Source organism: Salmo salar, chromosome ssa13, assembly GCF_905237065.1.
Source record: "Salmo salar chromosome ssa13, Ssal_v3.1, whole genome shotgun sequence".
In the NCBI taxonomy this organism is placed as follows: domain Eukaryota; kingdom Metazoa; phylum Chordata; class Actinopteri; order Salmoniformes; family Salmonidae; genus Salmo; species Salmo salar.
This window is the reverse complement of record NC_059454.1, coordinates 88,733,970-88,761,967: the sequence shown is the minus strand read 5'-3', so window position 1 is coordinate 88,761,967 and position 27,998 is coordinate 88,733,970. Positions and strand designations below refer to the sequence as shown.

Sequence of the window (27,998 nt, the reverse complement as noted above, 5' to 3'; positions counted from 1 at the left end):
AATGATAAAGTATGATACAGCCTGTTGGTGGCACTACTGTAATGACACAGCTGTTGATGTGATAACATCACAATGTTGTGATGGAACAGACTGATATGTTGTTGGAATGGACCTGCACACAAATGGTACAAAGCAGATGCTACAGGAAGATTCTCTCAGATAGGTGAGAGTCTGAAGCTTTGTTCTTAAAAGACCTGACACGATAAACAAACACAAAAAGGTACATTGCAATGCAAATACATAAATGTAGTTCAGAAACACTGAATATAATCCAGGCCTATCGGTCTGGAGTCTAAATCATTTACATTTGAGGACAACAAAAAATGGAATTTTAGAATTGTGACATTGCATTTGACGACTGTCCAAAGCAGGGTATGATGAGGTAGTGAACACTTGCTTCTAATGCAATCATTTTTTGTATTATTCAATGAGGGGATGTAATTGCAGAAAGTACCAATCAAAATGTGTCGAAACATTAATGGCATATTGCAACTGGCATTGGTTTACAAACAGAAAGACACACTCCCACATTTGTCACATCTGGCCTAGGACCAACACCATGGGCTTAAGCATTGTCACTCCCCGACAAGGTGTTTGTGCCAAAACAAACCAATACACAGCCCTCCGTTTTGTTTGACATCGCAAGTGAGAAATAACTTGAGTACCATTACTTGAAAAAAAAGGTCCATCCACTATGAAAGTGTAAAAATGGTTGGTTGTCCACTTAACCACCAGGGATGATTTCTAAGCTTCAGCTCATCTCAACCTGAGAGATTTCAGAGTCAAATAGTAAGGTGGTTTTGTAGCACAAGCATGTCGATGAACTGGCAGCACATTGACACATATCGACAGACAGTCCATTACTGAAGAACACAGTACTTCTTATAGTCAGACTCAAAGTCCTCGTCCATGCAAGTTGTGTCAGCCATCTTTTTGCCATCAGTTTTGGGCATGAACAGAGAATAATCCACTTCCTGCTGCTCATAGAACAGGATATAGGCAGAGTCTGCATCAATCTCCTCTGACCGCAACTCCTGAACACAGAAAACACTGAGGTTAGTTTATACTTGTGAACTTTAAATAACTGAGTTACAGATGACAATGGACACTGCATCACATAGCAGAGATATAAGTTCTGTTTTTAGCATACAGCTTACCTTACAGCTACTGTCGTTGTAACAGTACCACTTTTCATTTGGGTTTTTGGCGTATGTCACATAGTGGCCTCCTCCTAGGATCCCTGAATGGCACTGCAAACCCAAAAGTGATTGGGGGTAAGAGGATATTTCAGATGGTAGATAGACGGTCACTTTACTCTCAGGCTTCAGGCTAGAACAGTAAAGTTCTTAGAGAAAAACAAATATTTGACCCGCTTAATACTTACTGAAATTGCATACAAGTTGTACATGGGATCCAGGTAGATTTTGTCTCTTTGGCCCTGGGAGGCCTCCAGATCCATGTTGTCCTCGGTGTAGCCATTGCTCTCTAGCTCAGACATTGTGTTGTCACATTCTCTGGCCGTGTCCTCACCAGAGGTGGAGTCACTGAGGCCTTCTCCCATGCTCCCCATCCCCATCCTCGTCCTGCTGGCCTCCAGCTCCATGGGGCTCTCCCTGCCACTGTCCAGGCTCTCCTTACTGAGGGACAGTTGGTACCTGCTTCCCGTGGGAAACACCAGCCCACGGCCCTGCCTCCTGCCCTCACTTTGAGGGCTGCAGTTGGGGCAGACGTCTCTGCTGAGGGGGGTGCTGGCCATCCTCCCTGAGCACAGAGAGTCTGCAAACAGACACATTCATAGAAGAACACCAGCCTCCTTAAAATAATATGTGGGATATGACAGGTACATCTGAAATCCGTCAAGATTCTATACAAACCTTTCCCATTGTTGAGAGTCAGGGCAGGGTTACAGACAGTGTCTCCACCCCCAGACTTTTGCACTCCTTCCTCTGTGTCGTGTAGCTCCTCCCCCAGCTTATCCCTCCAGCTCTCTTGGCTTTGGTCTGCATCTCTTGGGGTCAGGAAAGCACTGGGGTCAAACGTCTCCCTGGGAAACCTAACAATCTTCTGGGATTTGATCCACCGCCCATTCATAAACTGGAACCGTTTTAAATGAACTATCTGCAATTCAAATGGACAGAATAAAGGAGTTTTAGAGTGGGTGGTGTCATGTGCAACCTTGCACTTCAGACATAGCATTGAAAATGTTTGAGTTGTTGTTTATTCATGTATATTTGAATAGGTTTCAACTGTTGCCTATTGACACAAATATGAATAGGGAGAGGACAGGGAAGTTGATGCAGAGGGAATGAGCTCTATGTCTGACCAGGATGGGCGGCAGCCTCCACAGGTCCAGTTTCTTGGTGGCCAGGCGGTGGGTCTTGCACTTGGAGCAGTAGTAGAGCTCATCTTCTCCCAGCTCTTCCTCACTGGTAAAGGCCTGCAGACAGCTGTCCAGACTGATGGGCTCTGCCTGGGCCCTGCGACTCTGTTCCACACTGGGGTGCTCCTCCACGATCTGCAGGACAGACAAACATTACTTAGTGTATGACGTATATCCATTAGATATTGAATAAATACATTGATATGACCCCTAGGGTTCCACTGCTGCTGTTATCCCCAGCCTCATGTCTCTCTTACCCTCTCCTGAGAGGTTTGGTAGCGGAGGTGCAGAGCAGTGGGGTCCCAGTCGACAGCCATGAAGGCATTTCCCACAGCAGCCCTCTCATCGTTACACTCCACTGTGCAGCCTCTGCAGAACCTGAGGGGGACAACAATATAGGGTATCAATGAACATATTCTCTATCTTCAACCGTATAGTGATATGTTGTACTGTGTGACAGACTTAATTACCTGTACCACGGACACCAGGCGCAGGAGTTGCCATCTTTCTGCACCACGCGCAGAGTGAAAGGATACTGGTAGCCCATGCTGTCATCACTGTGTGATCACACACACATATACACACACCGATCAGCATCACACACCTGTACCTTTAGGAGAACACTGAACACTGCAAAGCCACCTGACAAAATACAGAGTGGTCTGGAGAGACTGACCAGTCCTGGGCGTGGTTGCTGGCCTCCTGAGGGGGCAAGGGACTGGCCAGGCGTGACACCTGGGTCCACACAGAATCATACAGGTCCCTGGTCCTGGTGTGGACTGTACACGGCACAATCAACGGCATCCCAAACAGGCTGGGGCGGTTCTTCTGACTGGACAGGAAGTATAACTCTGCCCGCATCTACGAAACAAACAGAAATGACACATTGTTTAGAAATGAGCATTATATAGACTTTGACTAATCTTGATGCACTGCTAATCTTCTCTCCATCTTTAGCCCATCCTGCAGTTCTTACCATCTTCCTGTGGATGGTGATAATGTACCCAGTGAAGGGGCTGTCTGAAGGGAGCACCGCGGGGCCGTCGGGGAGACCGTCAGCAAGGCTGCCCTCTGTGCCACAGGGAACCACAGTGCTGGGCATGCCCTTGGGGATCAGTCCCAGGTTCATAGAGTTTCTCTCAGTTACCATGGTAGCGTTCCCATAGGCTAGTGCTTGAGCTTCTGGAGATGAGACAAAGAACAAATGTTATACGTTATATTTTCCAGTGTCAAAGTATCTACCTTTTTTCATCTGTTTTATAGAACCTGTGCATTTGTTTACATTCCAAGGTGTGTTTGGTTGCTACGTCTTTGGATTCTAAACCCCTTTCATCACTTCTTACGGATTGCCTTTAAAAAAGGAATGAAAAGAGATGAAACGTCGCTAATGAACAGAAGAAACAATCGGTATACCATCTGTTTGTGTGGGAGTGGACACCACAGACGTGGGCGCACTTGGCACTGGGATCTCAAACGCACACAGGAAGCCGCTCACCGCCCGACGCACTTTCTGGTTGTCCAGTGGAAAATTCTAAAAATAGGGTAGACAGACAATCATTAGTCTATGTGCAGACTGTGATATTGACAGTGTGATGGATGGATGTACAGTGCTGGAGGATAGACGACGGCTCCACCTTAATGTTGGAGGCATGTACTTCAGCTAGGAGGATCTGCTCAGGATTCAGGCAGCAGAGCTCACTCAGGAGTCTCTTTAGGCCTGTGTACTTCTCATCCGCATTGAGCCGGAGCCCATACCGCACTGGGCATGACCCATCCAGCTTAATGACTGGACAGAGGAAGCAAAGAGCAAAGTGTTTCAGAGACACGGGATCCAATATACATTCCCTCAAAAGACAACAGGAACAGAATAGCTTTCTATTCAACACCACAATGTTACTGTAAAGCTCAGAGTCCAGTACAAGAAAGGGTGGACAGGCAACACACTTCCTGAAACATATCTCCAATATGATGCTTATGTTTAATCTTTTGGAATGTATTTTCTGGATGTTGTACTGTATACACTGCATTTCACTACACCCGCAATAAGATCTGTTAAATATGCATATGTGACCAATACAATTTGATTTATAAGGCTCACCTATGATCTCTAAATGCATGGAGTTATCCATGGGCAGAGGGAGAGAGAGGAAGTTGAAGGGATCAAAGCGTGCACTGACGTGGCCACAGGTCTTGCACTTGACCTGTGACCTGAGCTGGCCATGGAACAGGTCTACCACAATGGAGCGGTTTCTCCTCAGGTGATTCTCCCATGCCTGGGGGAACACAATTCACCATCATCACACCAGACAATAATATACGCCATTTAGCAGACACTTTAAGCCAAAGCGACTCACAGTCATGCATGCATACATTTCATGTTTGGGTGGTCCCCGGGATTTGAACCCACTACCCTGGCGTTACTAGTACCATGCTCCACCAACTGAGGTACAAAAGGACAACTTCTAGCAGTTCAAGATGACACAGAAAGCTAATATTACACCTCCAAATCAATATTTATACTCCAACAGCTACATGAGGTGATTCACCTGGGGCCTTATTTCTGGATCTCCCCACCATGACGATAGGAACAGTGTGTATGAACTCTGACCTCAGAAGCAACTTCCCAGTCTGGTCGTCCGTCACTGTCCTTCAGCTCCACGTAGGGCTTCTCGTGAACACGGTTCAGGTCCTCGTGAAGGCCATCCAGCAGGAAGGCCAGCAGCTCCTGGGAGTCCTGCTGCTGGAAGCCATTGAACCGGGGAGCGTACTTCGCTATCGTCCACTGAGGGAAGAGACGGAGGACAAGGAGAAAATGGAAAAAGACAACCATTTGACTCTTATTTTTTAGGTTGAAAGAAAGTACTTTTAGGTTGGTAGTCTGTAGTGTTATTGGGTGGTGTTAGTTGGAGGCTTGTTTGTGGACATACTCTGAGTTTCAGAGGGGCCAAGTTCTTCTGTGTTCCGCTCCACAACTCCTGAACCAGATCACCATAGCATTTGGCCATGTGACCCCGCATCCCAATTGGATTAGTCCTGTTATGGAGACAAACAGCACAAATTAAAAAAACTTGCACACTCATCTCTGCTTGCTGTGGATTTATTTGACCAACGTTCTGCCCAAAGAGTATAATAAGCATGTATAATAAGCATGCATTCTTTTAAGTCTAAAATAATGCAGACACATACCTGTTGAGCTCGTAAAGGTGGTTTCCTGAGGTGAAGTAGTCTGTGAGAGGCTTGGTGTTGCTCACACACTGGATACTGGAGTTCATGAAGCACGTGTTGCCAAGGTTGCTCAGTCCAGTCGCACCTTTCTCAGTAGGGACTGTGAACAACAGCAGGAGGCAACAGTCTGAGGACGCTATTCAACCATCAAAAGCTTCTACAGCAGTCAGTGCGACCCCTTTAATGTTTGGAGACAGCAAAACAAGTACTGTCTGACAGACTTATCTATAATACATCCAAGAAGCAATCAGCTCAGTTAATGTTAAATTACAAATTAATGTTGTGTTGGTGCTGTAACTGTATGCAGCGACGGTCTTACCATTGTGTCTGTTCATCCTGTTGCTGTTAGCGATGAAGGACATCTCCTCTGGCCAGCTCATGTCCTTGTTACGAACTGATGACAACAAAAAAGTGTCTTCATCTACTCATCCTGACAATACATGATGGAGCCATTAAAAACAGAGTCGTTATGATGCATACCTTCTATGACCATGTACTGTTCATCTGGGATCTTCAACCCCTCCAGGGAATGGTCTTCATCATCAAGGAGGGTCAGATAATTCTGTGGAATACATTGTTTTGAACTGTAATATTAGAGTGTGTGTGAGTATTTGAGTTTGAGTGTTTATTGTGCACGTCTGTGTGTGCAGTGTAGGGTTGAGGGGGAGGTCCCAAGGAGGGCCATGGCCCCCTTTGGACTCAGAGATGTGTTTTTTGAACACTTGTAAGTGCCATTTCCTGCAATCTAGAACCTAAAATGATAACAAATAAAGCAGCACACACTGGTTAAGTGCAAAAAAATTATTTAATATTCTTCACAGTATTTTTTCTAGAATTATCCTAGTAATGTCATTATTCAATGATCTACAGAACAGGGACCATAGGTATGAGGTCCAGGCAAGCGCAATTCAATTAATTCAGTGTGTGTGTTTACATTTTGTATTTATTTATTTGTATTTATTTTTTGAATAGTGGCGCAGTCAAGTCCACAAGGTGGCGCAGTGCCCCTCTTACATTCTTTGGGTAGAACCTTGCCGTGTATGTTGACGAAGGGTCAACATTCTATGAGTCACACCCACCTCATTGTTGTAGAGCCAGAGGCGCATGTCTTCCTCCTTGATGCGGAGTCTCTGGGACAGGTATTCATGGATGTCCTTGATGGTGCCCACCCTACTGAAACAGCCCGTGTAGACCAACACACGCTTTAGGGGGGCACTAGGAGAGGGAACGTTACCTGGGGGAGTTCAGGGAGACACCACGGACACATTGAACTGCTCTGCACACATGATTGGTAAAAAGCACAGGAACGGGTGTGGAAGAAAATTCACACACACCATGTTGCGGTGGCCAAATGCTCTGACATATAATGAGGCCCAGATCCTACATAGCCTATTTCATCTCACACTGCCTGGCTGGGGCTGTGCGAATGTGATGAGCGGAGTGAAATATTTATTTTTAGAAGCGCTGCGCACAGGCATAAAAGTTGGTCTAATTTACTTAAAACGAAAGTCTGCTGAAGTGAGACTTTTTGTCCAGTGTTTCTTGGCTATTTACATTGTTTTGTTCACAAGCTAGGTCATTTTCCTATGTTTGAGTTTCAACAGCTAGGGAAGAGAAGACAACGCTTCTACTAGACAGACTCAATCTCACAGACACAAACATGACTCTAGTCATGCTACCACGGTAACCTCCCACTCTTATAGGGGCATGTGGACATTTGTCGTCTCATCTGTGATATTTTGGTTAAAAGGTCACAAAAAAGGTAGTTAATTTGTGTTCCTGTGCTGCCCCAATCTTGTGACCAATGTTCCCTTTAAGTGCCTTCCTCCTCCTGGACTGCTGCGCAGAAGAAATGCCATGCTGCGCAGAGAATTCTAGTGATTAAACTTTACTACTTTTCCCAGTTACATACTTCCTTAAACAGATCAATGCTTCCCTCTAACGTGGGAATGATGTTTGAATCAATATAATATCAGTCCCCTTCAATGCAACCAACCAAATCTAACTTTGCAAGATTGAGTTGTGATTGTGTTGTTGGGAGAACGCATCTATTGCACGAGCGGCGGTCTTTCAATCATCCGCAGTCGGGAGTGGACGTGCTTTTCAGATCAACATACTGAATGGCCCTGGACACTTGGGCAGAAAGTCACTAGGGCACTGTGCTATTCTTGTCCCTCCTTTACTTTGTAACCTTTGGAGAAGTGCTGGAGACACATGCAGGGGAAGCTCTTACCCATATTGACCCAGACGTTGTTCTGGGGGGTGCGGGCGGGGGGCTGCTGCTGCCTCAGGAAGAGCAGGTGTCGGGGTAACAGCTCCAGCTCAGCACAGTCTGTCTTGGTGTTTCTGATCACCTGGGAATGCCAACAGGAGAAGAGGAGAGGGGATGGGAATGTGAGGTTATCACAATGTCAGGATCAATAGGGATGATAATGGTGTTGGTTTAATGGAAAATCCACAAGCGGTCCTGCTTTACAGAGTTGAAATGTACGTACCGGCCTGGGGAGACTCAGGTTGGCTCCGTACCAGTGGTAGAGTGCCCTCCACACAGGCTCTGGCACAACCTCAAAGTCCCTGCCTAGAATCAGGGACGGGGAGCGCCTCAGTAGGCCCCCCTCCATAGTCAATGTGGGGGCCTGGGGGAACAGTTCAAGATGGACAGATTTAAAACTGAAACAATATGACAAGGCCAGTTTGAAGAAGAGGAACATTTTAATCTCTAATTGAGTCCATCCCCTTCCACAGTGTTGTTTGTGGTGCCTAACTTACCTTTAAGGGCTCTGATGTGACCAGAGACTGGTTATCGATGGCCCCAGGCCTTAGAACCACCATGTTCTCATCAGCCCCCAGGAAGCACTGGTTGTCTGTGTCATCATGCTGACGGGCAAAGCAGATATCCGTAGCAGTCGAGCCCCGGGGTAGAAGGCCTGAGGAGAGCAAATGAATGGTTTTCAATGACATTCAGTTGTACACCCACTCTCAGCACACAGTATGCAAGGCAAGGCAGGTATAATGAGTGGTACATTTCCTTATTATTAAGCTATACTAGTATCTAACTGTTTTGCTAATACTAAGTGTAACGCGGGGTGCTGAGAATTCTTAGCCACTCACTGCCGCTGGTCGTCTCGGAGGCTTCTGATGCACTGGAGATGTTGTCTGCGAACTTCTCTTCTGTGGAGCTGTGGGAGCTGGCCATGCTCTCCCCCTCTGGGCCTTGCTCTGCCCTGGCCTGGGTTCCGGCCCCTACACCACTTCTCACTGTGCCAAACACTAATGGCTGCTCCACCACGATATGCTTGTTATCCTGGAAGAGACGCCAACAACCACAATCACATCAGCAAAGAAATTATAGTGTAGAATGGGCACAGTATGATAAACAGATGATCATGGTGTCAAGCAGCAAAAAAGCCTTGCTTACATATTTGACGTAGTCCCTCCACTGCTGCCACCACGGCACTGCTATGAGGAACCAGTAGTCTCCTGGCTGGAGGCCGTGTCTGCTCGCCCTCTCCAACCAGCCCCTGCAGACACAAGTGAGTGAGTTTGTGAGTGTTAGGTTGATTGATGAGGGGGTAAGGAAGCATGTGTATGACAGCAGGAAAGGACACTGACATGGTGACACAGACACACACACCTGATTATCTGTCCCTCCTCTTCAGGGGAAGCAGGCCGCAGCCCCAGGACAATATGACACACCTAGAGACCAACACGATAGCAGAAGACTGGTGATCCAGCAGAACAAGAAAAGCACACACAGCACATAATGGTGACCAAAGTAGAAACACATGGTGGCTGGCTCTTACCTGAAACAGCAGGTTGAGGAACTCATTGGCAAATGCACTCTTCACACTCCATATTTGGTAGTCCTCCAGGGTCAAATGCCCTTGCTAAAGAACACAACACCCACCAATAGCCGGTTTCAATGTTTTCTGACAACATTAAAGAAATCTGTATGAATCCAAACTCACGCAAGCAGTAAGGTAATACCTTAGTGGTGTCATGCTCCTTCAGGATGTCTTCCACAATGGCATGGACATTAGTGTCCGCTTCCTTAAGGGACAGAGGCAGGGTAAGGCTTAAGAACCCAGAGTAGTAATGGGACAGCTTAAAACAAAACAATCTAACTACATACATTACAACAGTTATCATTATCTACAGTATGTCCATCATATGTCCAGTCTGGCCAAATGGTACTTACAGGTAGAAGGTCTGTGCGATTGTCTTTCCACACCTCCAGTAATGCCCCAACCATTTCTGTGATTTCCTCTCGAGACAGAAGCCCATCGTGGTCAACGTCAAACACTTTGAAACAGACTGGGGAAAAGAAAACAAGAGGAAAGTCACACATTGAAACTGTCAATGTGATGAAAGTATGACAAACAGCAAGGCTTAATGCTTGTGTATCTACTTACACTTCTGTCTCTCTGCCAAAGGCCCTCTACAGCAAGCAGATAGTCCACATGAGATTTCCTTAAAATCTATGTGATTGTCCCTGTTTTCATCAAAGGCATGAAACAAACCTGCACAGAAGGAGAAATGGACGTAACGATCGCCTTCAAAAGTATCCAATAAATCAAATCCACATCCTGCGTATTCTCTTACCTTCACTTAGGGATGTATGAATAGTGGGAGAAACTAAAGCGACAAAGGTTTCCAGGTCAAATCGTCCTGTCCGAGACTGAGCTTTCAGCAGCCAGTATCTCTTCTCCAGGTCAATGATATCCGATTCCTCTACTGCAAGAAAGAAAATCTATAAGTGGCATGACAAGACCCCTAGCCTAGGCTATTATTTAGTATATCTCCCAAAGGATCAGGATGACAGTCACTCACAGTGTGTTACTCCAGCCAAGGTCTGGTAGAAGGTGGGTGTGTCACTATCGTCTGTCAGGGTGACACACACCCCACTGGACAAGAGCCAGCGGGAGAAGGTGAAGGCATCCTTGTTCTGCAGGAGCCAGCTCTTAAATTTCTCATAATTTACCTTCTCACCCTGGTAAAGAAAATAACAGGAACTCCACTAAGCCTTGAACAAAGGTGCAAAACACATATTGGAATTATCTTCCTGTGTCAAGTAGCATTAGCAGCCCTGTGCACTTATATTTTATTTAACCTTTATTTTACTAGGCAAGTCAGTTAAGAACAAATTCTTATTTACAATGACGGCCTACCGGGCCTTGTTCAGGGACAGAACGACAGATTTGTACCTTGTCAGCTCGGGGATTCGATCCAGCAACCTTTCGGTTACTGGCCCAACGCTCTAACCACTAGGCTACCTGCCACCCCAAACAGGTCAGCAGCTTACAATTAGATATGGTATGAGGATACATTAGGATATGTGGCATGTTTGTAGTGAACAAATAAAAAAGACCTGGTAAGCATGTAATAGCAGATTTGCACCCACCCTGGTGGTCATACAGTTTGTGAAAACATGGCTGTCAAAATGTGTGTTTAAAACAATCAAATACAGATAACTGCTAAAATAAAGGAAATACTTGAGTAAATGAGGGATACAAAGCATATTGAAAGCAGGTGCTTCTACACGTGTGGTTTCTGAGTTAATTAAGCATAAAAAAATAAGTATAAAAATGCCTAGTTGCCCATTATTTTGGATACCATGGCTAGAAGAAGAGATCTCAGTGACTTTGAAAGAGGGGTCTCAAAGGAGCATAGGGGGTTTAAAGGGTGTGTGTGTGTGTGTGTGTGTGTGTGTGTGTCTCTCAGCCACCAGATCTCAAACCAATTTAACACTTCTGGAGCGGCACCCGAGACAGCGTTTCCCACAACCATCAACAAAACTACAAATTATGGAATTTGTTGTGGAAAAATGGTGTCGCATCCCTCCAATAGAGTTCCAGACACTTTTAGAATATATGCCAAAGCACATTGAGGCTGTTCTGGCAGCTCGTGGTGGCCCAACGCCCTACTAAGACACTTCATGTTGGCGTTTCCTTTGTTTTGGCAGTTACCCATACATATTCATTCAAATAAGGCATATGAGCTAACCTCAGAGAAACACTTCCTAAGAGAAAGTGGGATCTCTCCATCCACAGTCTGCAGCATGCTTTCCATGTCCTCTCGCGTTGCATGATTGCCCAAATCGCTGGCAAACAGACTGAAAATGTCTGAAGGAGAGCCACAAAAAGAAGCTTAGGCAACTCTGTCAGGTGTGATATTCACAATGGGGGTGAATCGCATTATAAGACATTTTCAAGAATACAAATTAGATACCACTACAAAAGATGGGTCCATTTGTGTGAAGGTCTATTTGTTTGTTTTTATTCTCAGAGATCCTATTAAATTATATATGCAATTATATGATTATTCTTGTAATTACATGATCAACACAAGCATCTATAGAGGTTCCATAAGTCTGTTGGTTACAATACTCACATTTAGCTTTTTCTTCATCACGTCCTCTAGTCAAGAGAACCAGGCCAACAATTAGGTTGTTGAAGTGCAGGCCTTTAGAGGTCCCACCGAATGAGCTGTATATCACCTAGAAACAGGGGAAGGGAGCTGGGTTCAATTCAGGTAAACATGTCAACTCAATCCGGTCCAGTCCTGACCTACTTGTTGTTGTAATTTGAAGAGTGAGTTCCCTTTCAGAAATCAATAAAAATGTATATTATCTTTGATAACCCTGTCAGGTGGACTAAAGTTGAATTCAAATATGCCAGCTTGTCCAGGTTAGCAAGCTAGTTAGACTCATATCAGAAGAGCAAAATAGGCTACAATCCCTCCACCTTAAAAAACACAAGAAACAGGTTTGACACCCACCATCTCAGATTGTTCTGAAATCATTTCTGTTGTTTGAAACAGATAAGCGTTCCTGAAACATTGTGTTGAAAGACCATTTGAACGGCAATTATACAACCTGATATTACCAGGTTCTGACCACTAGATGGTGGTGTTGCTGCTAAACAGGCTCACTATTTTATCCAGTTAGAAGTTGTCAATAAATAAAAACATTCAGAACAAATTAATGGTTAAGAATAGGATTGGATGAGATTTGGAACGAGGACAGGGTAACCTCCCAATCAGAACAGCTGAAGTTGGGTACTACCCAGGTAGAGGTATAGGCACAGGGGTTTTCAACCTCATGAGCAACATTTTATTGGTTGAGAATACATTGAGTATGTGGTCAAATCCCTTCAAAAAAAGGTCTGGAGCAGTTAGACCTTCTCCGGTGAACATGCAAACCACTAGGCTACAGCAGTTCTAATGGTTCTGGTCTCTAAATGGTCTTCAAAAAGGTAAATATCCCCGAAGTACATTGTGTTTTGCAATAGTTTCTATTGGTGAAGGCTTAATTGTTTATATAATGGTGTATTGCATAGGTTTAATGGTTTCTAATGGTAAATGTTCTAATTGGTTCTCTTTTTTTAAAAGGGTTGTCATGCTCAGCATTTCAGTCACTTGCCAATTGCTCCAACGTTTTGGGCTAGTAGGAAACCCCTTAATGAGAATTGCACCATAGGGAAATACCTCAGAGTTGCCATTCAATGGACTATTCAAGGGCAGTTAGTTTGAAGCATGGAGGTAGCTAAGAGGACAAACTAAAATTGTTTTCAAGGAGGACAGGTTTGACTTGAGGATGACCACACAATTTGCAAAAGCTATTGATTATCTACTCAAACTGCCAAAGAAAATGTTGTGATCCATTTAATAATCACAAGCAGCAAATAGATCACTCAGAAGTAAAATGTGAAGGTAGCTAAGAATTAAGGGAATGTTCAGTGACAATGTCATCCCTGGAATGAAATTGTGTCCATGATGTTGCATTGCTTTCAATGAAAAGTGACAATGGAGATCCACATAATTCATCTGGTCATGTTGACAGTGAACAGGCTGCTAAAAGAATGAAGTCCTGTCTTAACACCAATGTCACTTAAACTGGAGTCAAGTCCACTACAGCTCAAAGGACAGGCATCTCATTCCAAGGTATCCTGCTCAAAAATAAATCTTCATGTGCAGATCAAGTTCAAAGATGCACAATACACCATACATCAGCAGGCTGCTCAAGCTGCCAATATATCTCCTGAGGAACTGGCGCCTCGGAGCAGCCTGAGATCTTTAAAGAAATGAATAAAAATGCTGAAGATCTTGACAGGCTCATTTACTTAACGAAAGAAAAAAAGAATTATCAAGCAAAATTAAAAAGACACAAATATTAATAAATGGCTCCACCGTCATGGTCTATAGTCAAAACTAAAGAGGTCTTTAATGTCAGTGTTTACATAAGGGCAGCAAGAAAACTGGCTTCTGAGAAAGGTATCATGGAGTTGCCAAAGCAGAACACTCTTTGGCAATGATTTTCCAGTTGAGGATTTGGTCATTAGATTCTACAATGACAATGAATGACAAAAAGTAGACTTATGCCAGGAAAAAAGGATTTTGTCAAATTCAAAATTCACGAGCAGAAAATACTCATTCTGTGCAACCTTAAAGAACTGTATGCAGCTTTCAAAAAGAAACGTCCAGTATACAAAATCGTTTTTTTCTCAATTCTGCAGTCTGTCCGAAGCATTGTCTGGCAGTCGGCTCTTCTGGAACACATTCTGTGTGTATGTACAATACATCAAAATGTCACTAATGTTAAATGCAGTAAAGGTGGACAAGGACTGCCATGCATTTGTGGACCTGATGGTGTGGTGCATAGATGTGATGTGAAAGTGTTTTACATAGAAAAGGACATGGAAAATTTGCGCATAGAACTCAGGAAAAGATATGCGAACACAATGACTCTGCCAGGACCCTGCAGCTTCCATCACTTTGTTCCACTCTACAAAAGCCTCATAGGTGCAAAGAGCTTCCACTAACCAGGTTTCCATCCAACCACTTCATGCGGATAAATTACCTGACGAATGAAAAAAAGTCACGACCGGGCTGATGGAAACAGGATACGCCAGTACAATTTCATATGCCGACAGACAATTTGTTCATTTGACATGGTGTCGGTGAAATTTCCTATGCGAGAAATGGCAGTGGAAATGCGCAAATATCGAAAGTAAACTTGCGTGGTCCTCCCACTACCACTCGGGAAACCATGCAGTTTATTAGGCTACAGATTAAATAAATTATGAACTTCACAGGGCGGTGAAAGTGCATTTGATGTGCTTGATGCTCCTTTAAAAAGCGAGGGTCTTATTCTAGTGACATGATGATCGATGCTTGGCTGCCTTTTGACAATTAAAAATGATATCGGTATATGCATAATAATTTCAATATAGGTAGCCTACCCGTACTGTACAGTGAGGGAAAAAAGTATTTGATCCCTGCTGATTTTGTACGTTTGCCCACTGACAAAGAAATGATCTGTCTAATTTTAAATGGTAGGTTTATTTGAACAGTGAGAGACAGAATAACAACAAAAAAATCCAGAAAAAACATGTCAAAAATGTTAGAAATCAATCAGAAAGATTTCTGGCTCCCAGGTGTCTTTTATACAGGTAACGAGCTGAGATTAGGAGCACACTCTTAAAGGGAGTGCTCCTAATCTCAGTTTGTTACCTGTGTAAAAGACACCTGTCCACAGAAGCAATCAATCAATCAGATTCCAAACTCTCCACCATGGCCAAGACCAAAGAGCTCTCCAAGGATGTCAGGGACAAGATTGTAGACCTACACAAGGCTGGAATGGGCAACAAGACCATCGCCAAGCAGCTTGGTGAGAAGGTGACAACAGTTGGTGCGATTATTCGCAAATGGAAGAAACACAAAAGAACTGTCGATCTCCCTCGGCCCGGGGCTCCATGCAAGATCTCACCTCGTGGAGTTGCAATGTTCATGAGAACGGTGAGGAATCAGCCCAGAACTACACGGGAGGATCTTGTCAATGATCTCAAGGCAGCTGGGACCATAGTCACCAAGAAAACAATTGGTAACACACTACGCCGTGAAGGACTGAAATCCTGCAGCGCCCGCAAGGTACCCCTGCTCAAGAAAGTACATATACATGCCCGTCTGAAGTTTGCCAATGAACATCCGAATGATTCAGAGGACAACTGGGTGAAAGTGTTGTGGTCAGATGAGACCAAAATGAAGCTCTTTGGCATCAACTCAATGTGTTTGGAGGAGGAGGAATGCTGCCTATGACCCCAAGAACATCATCCCCACCGTCAAACATGGAGGTGGAAACATTATGCTTTGGGGGTGTTTTTCTGCAAAGGGGACAGGACAACTTCACCGCATCAAAGGGACGATGGACGGGGCCATGTACCGTCAAATCTTGGGTGAGAACCTCCTTCCCTCAGCCAGGGCATTGAAAATGGGTCGTGGATGGGTATTTCAGCATGACAATTACCCAAAACACACGGCCATGGCAACAAAGTAGTGGCTCAAGAAGCAGCACATTAAGGTCCTGGAGTGGCCTAGCCAGTCTCCAGACCTTAATCCCATAGAAAATCTGTGGAGGGAGCTGAAGGTTCGAGTTGCCAAACGTCAGCCTCAAAACCTTAATGACTTGGAGAAGATCTGCAAAGAGGAGTGGGACAAAATCCCTCCTGAGATGTGTGCAAACCTGGTGGCCAACTACGAGAAACGTCTGACCTCTGTGATTGCCAACAAGGGTTTTGCCACCAAGTACTAAGTCACATTTTGCAGAGGTCAAATAAGTATTTCCCTCATTAAAATGCAAATCAATTTTAACATTTTTGACATGCGTTTTCTGGATTTTTGTTGTTGTTATTCTGTCTCTCACTGTTCAAATAAGCCTACCATTAAAATTATAGACTGATCATTTCTTTGTCAGTGGGGAAACGTACAAAATCAGCAGGGGATCAAATACCTTTTCCCCCCCCTCACTGTATCTGCGAGCTGTTGGCTAGAGCGCAAGTGGCAAGACCAGATTGGGCATGTTTGCTATATAACGCAACAGTTTGTGCCAAAACCATCAGTAGCATTAAATGCGATGAAACCCATTTAACTTGTATTTTTCATTCAGTACATAGGAATTTAACCACAAAAGTTATTTTATGTGCACTACATAACAAAATGCATACTTTTATCCACAATAAGTGAGTTATGGAAAAATATACTGCTCAAAAAAATAAAGGGAACACTTAAACAACACAATGTAACTCCAAGTCAATCACACTTCTGTGAAATCAAACTGTCCACTTAGGAAGCAACACTGATTGGCAATAAATTTCACATGCTGTAGTGCAAATGGAATAGACAACAGGTGGAAATTATAGGCAATTAGCAAGACACCCCCAATAAAGGAGTGGTTCTGCAGGTGGTAACCACAGACCACTTCTCAGTTCCTATGCTTCCTGGCTGATGTTTTGGTCACTTTTGAATGCTGGCGGTGCTTTGACTTTAGTGGTAGCATGAGACGGAGTCTACAACCCACACAAGTGGCTCAGGTAGTGCAGCTCATCCAGGATGGCTCATCAATGCGAGCTGTGGCAAGAAGGTTTCCTGTGTCTGTCAGCGTAGTGTCCAGAGCATGGAGGCGCTACCAGAAGACAGGCCAGTACATCAGGAGACGTGGAGGAGGCTGTAGGAGGGCAACAACCCAGCAGCAGGACCGCTACCTCTGCCTTTGTGCAAGGAGGAGCAGGAGGAGCACTGCCAGAGCCCTGCAAAATGACCTCCAGCAGGCCACAAATGTGCATGTGTCTGCTCAAACGGTCAGAAACAGAATCCATGAGGGTGGTATGAGGGCCCGACGTCCACAGGTGGTGGTTGTGCTTACAGCCCAACACCGTGCAGGACGTTTGGCATTTGCCAGAGAACACCAAGATTGGCAAATTCGCCACTGGCGCCCTGTGCTCTTCACAGATGAAAGCAGGTTCACACTGAGCACATGTGACAGACGTGACAGAGTCTGGAGACACCGTGGAGAACGTTCTGCTGCCTGCAACATCCTCCAGCATGACCGGTTTGGCGGTGGGTCAGTTATGGTGTGGGGTGACATTTCTTTGGGGGGCCGCACAGCCCTCCATGTGCTCGCCAGAGGTAGCCTGACTGCCATTAGGTACCGAGATGAGATCCTCAGACCCCTTGTGAGACCATATGCTGGTGCGGTTGGCCCTGGGTTCCTCCTAATGCAAGACAATGCTAGACCTCATGTGGCTGGAGTGTGTCAGCAGTTCCTGCAAGAGGAAGGCATTGATGCTATGGACTGGCCCGCCCGTTCCCCAGACCTGAATCCAATTGAGCACATCTGGGACATCATGTCTCGCTCCATCCACCAACGCAACGTTGCACCACAGACTGTCCAGTAGTTGGCGGATGCTTTAGTCCAGGTCTGGGAGGAGATCCCTCAGGAGACCATCCGCCACCTCATCAGGAGCATGCCCAGGCGTTGTAGGGAGGTCATACAGGCACGTGGAGGCCACACACACTACTGAGCCTCATTTTGACTTGTTTTAAGGACATTACATCAAAGTTGGATCAGCCTGTAGTGTGGTTTTCCACTTTAATTTTGAGTGTGACTCCAAATTCAGACCTCCATGGGTTGATAAATTGGATTTCCATTGATTATTTTTGTGTGATTTTGTTGTCAGCACAACAAAGTTCTCATCAAGGCAAAGGGTGGCTACTTTGAAGAATCAAAAATCTGTTTTGATATGTTTAACACTTTTTTGGATACTACATGATTCCATGTGTTATCTCATAGTTATGATGTCTTCACTATTATTCTACAATGTAGAAAAAAAATAAAAAATAAAGAATAACCCTGGAATGGGTAGGTATGTCCAAAGGTTTGACTTTTCACTCTCGTGAAAAGCAAAACCAATAGCATAAATTATAAAATGTCTCGCTCTCTACTGCAGCAGTCACGTTCGGCCTTCCAGACAAGTCAGTTAAAATTACACATAGCCGATACCTGTCACAATTATATCAGATCCAACCAGAAGGGTTGGAAACGTCCCGATAAATTTCCGGACATTTTTCATGGGAAGTTAAGTACTGGAATTTGGGGGGGGTTGCTTAAATTCTTCAAAAGAAGTTAGCTTATAACAGTGACCCTTTTTTGTGAGATACACATAAGGCAATTCTAGGTCTTGTGGCATATTTTGGTTAAACTATCCCCAATTCAATGGAATCGCAACCCTCTGCATGCACAGTGCATTCTTCCATCACATGTACAGCTGATTCTCAAGATCTGGCACACTAATGAGATGCTATTGAGCCCACACAACTACACTGTCTGAGCCAAGGACTACATACATTCTGGTAAGTTTTGATTACAATACTGGGTGGGGTGAATTTATTTGATATGACATACATGATTTTTTGTTAACTTCTTTGGGATAGGGGGCAGTATTTTCACGGCTGGATAAATAAACGTACCCGATTTAATCTGGTTACTACTCCTGCCCAGAAACTAGAATATGCATATAATTAGTAAATTTGGATAGGAAACACTCTAAAGTTTCTAAAACTGTTTGAATGGTGTCTGTGAGTATAACACAACTCATATGGCAGGCCAAAACCTGAGAGGATTCCATACAGGAAGTGCCCTGTCTGACAATTTGTTGTCCTTCTGTTGCATCTCTATCAACATTACAGCATCTGTGCTGTAACGTGACACTTTCTAAGGCTTCCATTGGCTCTCTAAAGCCACCAGAAAGTGGAATGGGGTGTCTGCTGTCTCTGGGCAAAGTACAGCAGCTCTGTTTGTGAGTGGTCAGCCTGGGGACAGTGAAACTGGAGATGCGCGGTCACGAGACTTCTAACATTTTTTCTTTCAGCCTTTGAATGAATACAACGTTGCCCGGTTGGAATATATCGCTATTTTACGAGAAAAATTGCATAAAAATTGATTTTAAACAGCGTTTGACATGCTTCTAAGTACGGTAATGGAATATTTTGAATTTTTTTGTCACGAAATGCACTCACGCGTCACCCTTCGGATAGTGACCTGAACGCACAAACAAAATTGAGGTATTTGGATATATCTATGGATTATTTGGAACCAAAACAACATTTGTTGTGAAGTAGAAGTCATGGGAGTGCATTCTGACGAAGAACAGCAAAGGTAATCCAATTTTTCTAATAGTAATTCTGAGTTTAGTGAGCCCCAAACTTGGTGGGTGTCAAATTAGCTAGCCTGTGATGGCCGAGCTATGTACTCAGAATATTGCAAAATGTGCTTTTGCCAAAAAGCTATTTTAAAATCGAACATAGCGATTGCATAAAGGAGTTCTGTATCTATAATTCTTAAAATAATTATGTATTTTGTCAACGTTTATCATGAGTAATTTAGTAAATTCACCGGAAGTTTGCAGTGGGTATGCTAGTTCTGAACATCACATGCTAATGTAAAAAGCTGGTTTTTGATATAAATATGAACTTGATTGAACAAAACATGCATGTATTGTATAACATAATGTCCTAGGAGTGTCATCTGATGAAGATCAAAGGTTAGTGCTGCATTTAGCTGTGGTTTGGGTTTATGTGACATATATGCTTGCTTGGAAAATGGCTGTGTGATTATTTGTGTCTATGTACTCTCCCAACATAATCTAATATTCTGCTTTCGCTGTAAAGCCTTTTTGAAATCGGACAATGTGGTTAGATTAACGAGAGTCTTATCTTTAAAATGGTGTAAAATAGTTGATTGTTTGAGAAAATTGAATTGTGGTATTTTAGTTGGTTTTGTATTTTGCGCCGTGCGATGACATTGGCTGTTGGCTAGGGGTTCCGCAGGCGGAACGGGGTTCTGCTAGTGGAACGTCTGTCCTCAACAGGTTAACTAGTAAATAGTAGTCTACAGCAAAGTGTGTTTAAATCATTTCTACCTTGTTAATTTCTGCTAGTTAGTTTTTGCTACCATGTGGGTTTTAGCTTGCTTGAGCCTTCTAACTGAGGAGTGTTAATTCACCTGTTTCCATACATGTTTAATTTTAAAACATGTATCTTACAAAGGAGCTGTTTAATATAACTATTTATCTGTACATGGAGTTGTATTTGTTTTTTTTTTTTTACTCATTTTTTCTAATCTTTACAGGAAAATGCCACAGGCACTATCTGATGTGTGGAGACATTTCACTGCAGCTAATGTAGAAGGAAAAGCTGTGTACATTTTCAAATACTGTGCCAAATCATATGTGAAGAATGCAACAAAGAGGCAATATCTGGCCAAGTGCATAAAGATCCCTCAGCGCTCTCACAACAAGCAATCTCTTTCAAATGTCCCTCTACCTCTATTCGAGGTGAAAATGATGAATCAGACACCTTATCGATAGCAACAGCTTATGGTCCTTCTGGAATCAGAAGTTTTTTTGACTGAATGGAGGAACGTAGTCAGAGAAATGCTGATGAATGTCTTGCTCGAGCTGTGTATGCATCTGGTTCACCTCTGATGCTCACAGGCAATGTGTATTGTAAGAGATTTCTGAATGTTCTTCGCCCAGCATACACCCCTCCAACCAGACATGCTTTATCTACTCATTTGCTGGATGCAGAATTCAGAGTTCAAGTGAAGGTCAAGAAAATCATAAAGAAAGCAGACTGTATTGCAATCATCTCTGATTGGTGGTCAAATGTTCGCGGGCAAGGAATAATTAACTACATCATCTCCACCCCTCAACCAGTATTTTACAAGAGCACAGACACCAGTCTACATTGCAGATGAGCTGAAGGCAGTCAATGACCTTGGAACATAGAAAGTATTTGCACTGGTGACAGACAAGGCTGCGAACATAAAGGCTGCTTGGTCTAAAGTGGAGTAGTCCTACCCTCACATCACACCCATTGGCTGTGCTGCTCATGTGTTGAATCTGCTCCTCAAGGACATCATGGCACTGAAAACAATGGATACCCTCTACAAGAGAGCCAAGGAAATGGTAAGGTATGTGAAGGGTCATGTAGTTATAGCAGCAATCTCACCAAGCAAAGACTGCTGAACAATTAATAAAATCGCCACCGGACAATTTACATTGACGACCCCCCCCCTTTGTACACTGCTGCTACTCGCTGTTTATTGTCTATGCATAGTCACTTCACCCCCACCTACATGTACAAATTACCTCAACTAACCTGTACCCCCGCTGACTCAGTACCGGTGCCACTGTATATAGCCTCGTTATTGTGTTACTTTTTATTATTACTTTTTACTTTAGTCTACTTGGTAAATATTTGAACTCTTCTTGAACTGCACTGTTGGTTAAGGGCTTGTAAGTAAGCAGTTCACGGTAAAGTCTACACTGGTTGTACTCGGCGCATGTGACAAATAATGTTTGATTTGAAGAGAGAAGAATAAGAGCACCACATTGAAGCTGCGCAGTAACACCCGTTGGGGTGGTGTTGTCATGATCATGTTTGACAGTCTCCTGGAGGGGAAGAAGTCTCTCCAAGAAATGGCCATATCACAGCCTGCCGATATGGACAGCCCCATCAAGAGAATCCTCCTGATATATTTCGGGAGAGAGTGGTAAGCAGCCTGAAACTCCTGAAACCTATAGCAGTAGCCATTGTAAAGATTGAGGGAGACAATGCCATCCTGTCTGATGTTCAGACTCTGCTTGCAGATGTAAGACAAGAAATCTGTACTGCCCTGCCCACTTCACTGTTGCTCCAAGCAGAGGAAACTGCAGTTCTGAAATACATCAAAAAGCGTGAAAACTTCTGCCTGAAGCCCATACACGCCGCAGTGTACATGTTGGACCCCACGTATGCTGGCAAGAGCATCCTGTCTGGTGCAGAGATCAACAAGGCCTTTGGTGTCGTCACTACCGTGTCTCGCCACCTTGGCCTGGATGAGGGCAAGGTTCTTGGCAGTCTGGCGAAGTACACTTCTAAGCAAGGGCTTTGGGATGGAGATGCAATATGGCAGTCGTGCCAACATATCTCATCAGCCACCTGGTGGAAGGGACTTCGTGGATCTGAGGTGCCTTCCCCTGTTGCCTCAATCAATCATTCTCCAAATTCCACAAACATCAGCCGCCTCAGAACGCAAAATGTCCTTGTTTGGGAACACATACACCAAAGCATGTACCAGGCTGACCAATACATGGGTTGAAAAATTGGTGGCCATCCGGGCAAATTTTGGGCATTTTGAGCCTGACAATGAGCCATCCTCAACAGGGTTGGAAAGTGACAGTGAAGATGAGGCCTCAGAGTCTGATGTTCAAGAGGTGGACATTGAGGAGGTCCAGGGTGAAGAAATGGAAGCCTGAGAGGAAAACAACCAAAGCTTTAGTTTCTAGACTATCATTTTACGGATGTATGTTGAAAACGTTTTTGGGATCCTCGATGAGGCAGTCCATATCGGCAGATGCGATGGATCAGTGGGGATCATTCAATATTCCCTTTTGTTGTTCAGTGAAATCATCCCATGTGAAGAGTGAACTAATTTAATTAAAGTTCAATTCGTAACTAAAGTTTTTTTTATTTCTATTGGAAGGATTTAATAATTTGCAATTATGTCTACTTATGATAAGATAAAAGGTTTGTTTCTGTCTCCATATGATATGGTAAATATATCCAATGCAAAAAACATCTACATTTAAATGGTATTAATATTAATTAGCATATATTCCCATTAAATCCCACAGAAAGTTTCCACCTCTGAATATTCCCCAAAATGTGCAAACCGACTTGTGACATAGAATTCTGGATCCGGAAAGGTGGTCTCGGGTACAGGTGGATCCGTGAAGACCTCTAGCAGGAATGCTCCTCTTATCTGTTTCTAACTACAGAAACGATATCAGAACAATCTGAAATGGTGGGTGTCATGGCTTGCGTAAATGACATGGAGACTCTCCCATCAGACCTCATGTAACACTGGGGCCGTCTGTCTGTTGAACAAGGCTCACCTCAGCAATCCTGGGTGGTACGACATCTCCCAGCACCTCCCTGAGGAAACACTGCTGGCTCATGTAACAGGACAGGCCACTGGTCCTCCGGAAGGCATCCTTCAGACGCTGGAGCTCCACATTAGTTACTGGGAGGGATAGAGAGACAGAGATTGAAGAAGCTTTTCTGTAAATTAAAACATGGACTGTATGGTTAGGCAGAGAATTAAACCATGGTCACCAATACAATCTTAGGCAGTCTAAACCAAACCCACAGCGGCTATTAAATTACCATAGCAACTATCATAACTAATCAGTAATTGCGGGTGTATATATATATATATGCCACCCAGCCAGATTTAGAAATGCTTGCAAGTGCTCAGCACTACAATAGGGAACTGGCAGACACACATACACCACCACCATCATCAACAACAACAGTATACTGCTAGTTAGCATCGTCAGCTGTTAGCTACAGTGCCTTTGGAAAGTATTCAGACCCATTTACGTTTTCCACATTTTGTTACAGCCTTACTCTAAAATTGATTAAATAAAAATCCTCAGCAATCTACACACAATACTCCATTATGACAAAGCAAAAACAGGTTTTTATTCATTTTTGCAATTGTATTACAAATAAAAAAACATAGCTAATTTACAAAAGTATTCAGACCCTTTGCTATGAGACAATTGAGATCGGGTGCATCCTGTTTGCATTGAGATGTTTCTACAACTTGGAGTCCACCTGTGGTAAATTCAATTGATTGGACCTGATTTGGAAAGGCACACGTCTATATAAGGTCCCATGGTTGACAGCACATGATACAGCAAAAACCAAGCCATGAGGTTGACGGGATTGTCCATCGAGCTCCGAGACAGGATTGTGTCGAGGCACAGATCTGGGGAAGGGTACCAAAAAAAATCTGCAGCATTGAAGGTCCCCAAGAACACAGTGGCCTCTATCATTCTTATATGGAAGAAGTTTGGAACCACCAAGACTCTTCCTAGAGCTGGCTGCCCACCCAAACTGAGCAACTTGGGGAGAAGGGCCTTGGTCAGGGAGGTGACCAAGAACCCGATTCTCGCTCTGTCAGAGTTCCTCTGTGAAGATGGGAGAACCTTACAGAAGGACAACTATCTCGGAATCACCCCACCAATTAGGCCTTTATGGTAGTGACCAGACGGAAGCAACTCCTCAGTAAAAAGCACATGACAGACCATGAGAAACAAGATTCTCTGGTCTGATTAAACCAAGAATGAACTCTTTGGCCTGAATGCCAAGTGTCACATCTGGAGGAAACCTGGCACCATCCCTATGGTGAAGCATGGTGGTGGGAGCATCATGCTGTGGGGATGTTTTTCAGCGACAGGGACTGAGAAACTAGTCAGGATGCAGGCAAAGATGAACGGAGCAAAGTACAGAGATCCTGGATGAAAACCTGTTCCAGAGTGCTCAGGACCTCAGACTGGGGCGAAGGTTCACCTTCCAACAGGACAACGACCCTAAGTACACAGCCAAGACAACACAGGATGGAGGCGAAGATGTATACTAGCAGTATACTGCTAGTACATCACCAGGGCCAAGCTTCCTGCCATCCAGGACCTCTATACCAGGCGGCGTCAGAGGAAGGCCCTAACAATTGTCAAAGACTCCACCATAGTCATAGACTGTTCTCTCTGCTACCGTACGGCAAGCGGTACCAGAGCGCCAAGTCTAGGTCCAAGAGGCTTCTAAACAGCTTCTAGCCCCAAGCCATAAGACTCCTGAACATCTAATCAAATGGCTACCCAGACTATTTGCATTGCCCCTCCCGCCCCTCTTCTACGCTGCTGCTACTCTGTTATTATCTATGCATAGTCACTTTCATAACTCTACCTACATGTACATATTACCTCGACACCGGTGTACCAGTACCCCCTGTATATAGCCTCGCTATTGTTATTTTACCGCTGCTCTTTAATTATTTGTTACTTTTATCTTCATTTTTGTAGGTATTTTCTTAACTGCATTGTTGAAAAAGGGCTTGTAAGTAAGCATTTCACTGTTGTATTCAGCCCATGTGACAAATAAAACTTGATGAGTGGCTTTGGGACAAGTTTCTGAATGTCCTTGAGTGGCCCAGCCAGAGCCCGGACTTGAACCCGATCGAACATCTCTGGAGAGAACTGAAAATAGCTGTGCAGCAACACTCCCCATCCAACCTGACAAGAGCTTGAGAGGATTTGCAGAGAGGAATAAAACACTTTTGCTTTGTCATGAGGGGGTATTGTGTGTTGATAAGGAAAAACAAACATTGAATACATTTTAGAATAAGGTAACGTAACAAAATGTGGAAAAAGTAAAGGGGTCAGAATACTTTCCAAATGCACTCCATATGGCTTTTCTAGGTCCCTGATTGCACAAGTTCCAGCTCTAGGCTAGGCCTGAATATCATATCATAACTAGAAACAGTGGCACAGCAGACGACAGACACAATGTGAACAATACAGTATTAGCAGAGAGAAATACACCAACATCAGTATACTGCTAGTTAATGTTAGGTCTGTCAGCTGTTAGCTAGCTATACTGAAGAAAAAAAAAATGTACACAACATGCTACAATTTCAATGATTTTACTGAGTTAGTTCATAAGGAAATAGGTCAATTGAAATAAATTAATTAGGCACTTAACTATGGATTTTACATGACTGGGCAGGGGCACAGCCATGGGTGGGCCTGGGAGGGCATAGGCCCACTCACAAATCCTCAACTGGCAGCTTCATTAAATAGTACCCGCAAAACACCAGTCTCAACGTCAACAGTGACGAGGCGACTCTGGGATGCTGGCCTTCTAGGCAGAGTTCTTCTGTCCAGTGTCTGTGTTCTTTTGCCCATCTTAATCTTTTCTTTTTATTGGCCAGTCTGAGATATGGCTTTTTCTTTGCAACTCTGCCTAGAAGGCCAGCATCCCGGAGTCGCCTCGTCACTGTTGACGTTGAGACTGTTAGCATTATGCATTTGGGCAGGTAGCGTTCTACTGCAATCCGCCAAACCCAGGTTCGTCGGTCGGACTGCCAGATGGTTTAGCGTGATTCATAACTCCAGAGAATGCGTTTCCTCTGCTCCAGAGTCCAACGGCAGCGAGTTTGACACCACTCCAGCCGACATTTGGCATCGCGTATGACGATCTCAGGCTTGTGCGAAGCTGCTCAGCCATGGAAACCTATTTCATGAAGCACCCAACGAAAACAGTTATTGTGCTAATGTAGCTTCCATAGACAATTTTTATGCGCTTTAGCACTCTGCGATCCCGTTCTGTGAGCTTGGGTGGCCTACAACTTCACAGCTGAGCAGTTGTTACTCCTAGACGTTTCCACTTCACAATAACAGCACATACAGTTGACCGGGGCAGCTCTAGCAGGGCAGAAATTTGAGGAACTGACTTGTTAGAAAGGTGCCACGTTGAAAGTCACTGAGCTCTTGTTTGTCTATGGAGATTGCATGGCTGTGTGCTTGATTTTATACACCTGTCAGCAACGGGTGTGGCTGAAATAGCCGGTGGGTGTCCAGAGCAAGGGGTGTCCATATACTTTTGTATATATAGTGGATCAGGAATATTTAACATTTTAACACTGAGGGGGTTAAATTAATCTCACCCGGGTGCCCTGTGTGTGTTTTGCATCTGATGAAAGTTGATTTCATTTGATTTGGAACTGGGCTGCCTCCCAGGCATGAGGCAGGAGCCCCTTTTAAAGCCCACATCGATGTCAGCTCAAAACAATTGTGACATAATTAAGCACGTGTAGTCATTAGTAGGATACTGTGTTATCCCATGCAAAAGTTATTGTTTTTGATAAAAACGCTTCATCTGCCTTCCCAATGAAAAATAGTTATAAGATTGAAAGATTTAGGAAACGATGCGTTTCTGGACGAGCTGCAAAAATTACTGTTAGATTAGAGAATGGCGCTCCTCCCTCCCATTTTCGCCCGATGACGTGACTGGCCTTTGCCCCGCGGCTCAGCATAATCAAATCCGCCCATTCACACAGTACCAGCAGGCACACACAATGTCAACAAACAGCGGCTACTTGGTGTCATTAATTTACTTCTAGTTGACCGAAGTGCAGATAGCTCAAGGTCTTAGTTTCCGGTCGTTGGCCTCTACCTGATCCCGAGGGCAGTAGCGGTTTTAGGGTCAATTTAAGATAGCCTGTTAATTTACCTAGTTAACCGCCTACCTGGACCCGCTGGTATATTTGAATTACACTTTAGTACACTTGACACGGTTATCTAGCTAGTTAGTTGCCTGTCCCAGTGTTGTTCGCCATATAGCTAGTAACGTTCGTACTGTTAACGCATTAATCATCCAACAGTTAGCTAGCCTTACCTTCATTAGCTAGCTGTCTATAACGCTAATGTTTACAGTTAGCCAAGGTTAGCAAATTATCAATTGTTACCTCTGTTGATGGCCTCTTCGTACGAGAGGAAACCTATCCTTGACTCTTTGGCTCCCATGTTTTTCTCATTTCATAGCAACAGCTTAACAAATAAAATAGGTTGTTAGGAACTGCTTTTTTCGTTTAGCTTATACACGGCAGTCAAAACTATCTAATAATGTAGCCAGCTATGCGTCTACTGACGCCTTGCCAAAGCCAACCCCTCCG

The 27,998-nt window shown here is 44.1% G+C and overlaps 1 protein-coding gene across 2 annotated transcripts; it reads right to left on the bottom strand.

The window, feature by feature from the left end:
• Positions 1-24: 24 nt before the first annotated feature.
• LOC106568091 (ubiquitin carboxyl-terminal hydrolase 32) lies at positions 25-27,998 on the bottom strand. Of its 2 annotated transcripts, XM_014138114.2 has the most exons (34): positions 27,792-27,998; positions 23,377-23,504; positions 11,996-12,101; positions 11,609-11,727; positions 10,436-10,595; positions 10,208-10,339; positions 10,018-10,125; positions 9,804-9,919; positions 9,593-9,655; positions 9,409-9,492; positions 9,240-9,301; positions 9,024-9,126; positions 8,717-8,909; positions 8,375-8,532; positions 8,101-8,241; positions 7,839-7,959; positions 6,685-6,839; positions 6,086-6,167; positions 5,925-5,999; positions 5,567-5,705; positions 5,308-5,413; positions 4,989-5,162; positions 4,479-4,653; positions 4,015-4,166; positions 3,794-3,911; positions 3,357-3,562; positions 3,057-3,241; positions 2,851-2,937; positions 2,638-2,758; positions 2,324-2,515; positions 1,875-2,118; positions 1,385-1,776; positions 1,158-1,250; positions 25-1,034 (listed from the first exon to the last, which is right to left on the bottom strand). In XM_014138114.2, the coding sequence occupies exons 1-34, from the start codon at positions 27,847-27,849 to the stop codon at positions 861-863; spliced, it is 4,722 nt and encodes a 1,573-aa protein (XP_013993589.1). In that variant the 5' UTR covers positions 27,850-27,998; the 3' UTR covers positions 25-860. The 2 variants fall into 2 exon arrangements, with proteins under 2 accessions (XP_013993589.1, XP_045548307.1); XM_045692351.1 differs by lacking the exons at positions 11,609-11,727; positions 11,996-12,101; positions 23,377-23,504; positions 27,792-27,998 and having other exon boundaries at positions 10,208-10,355.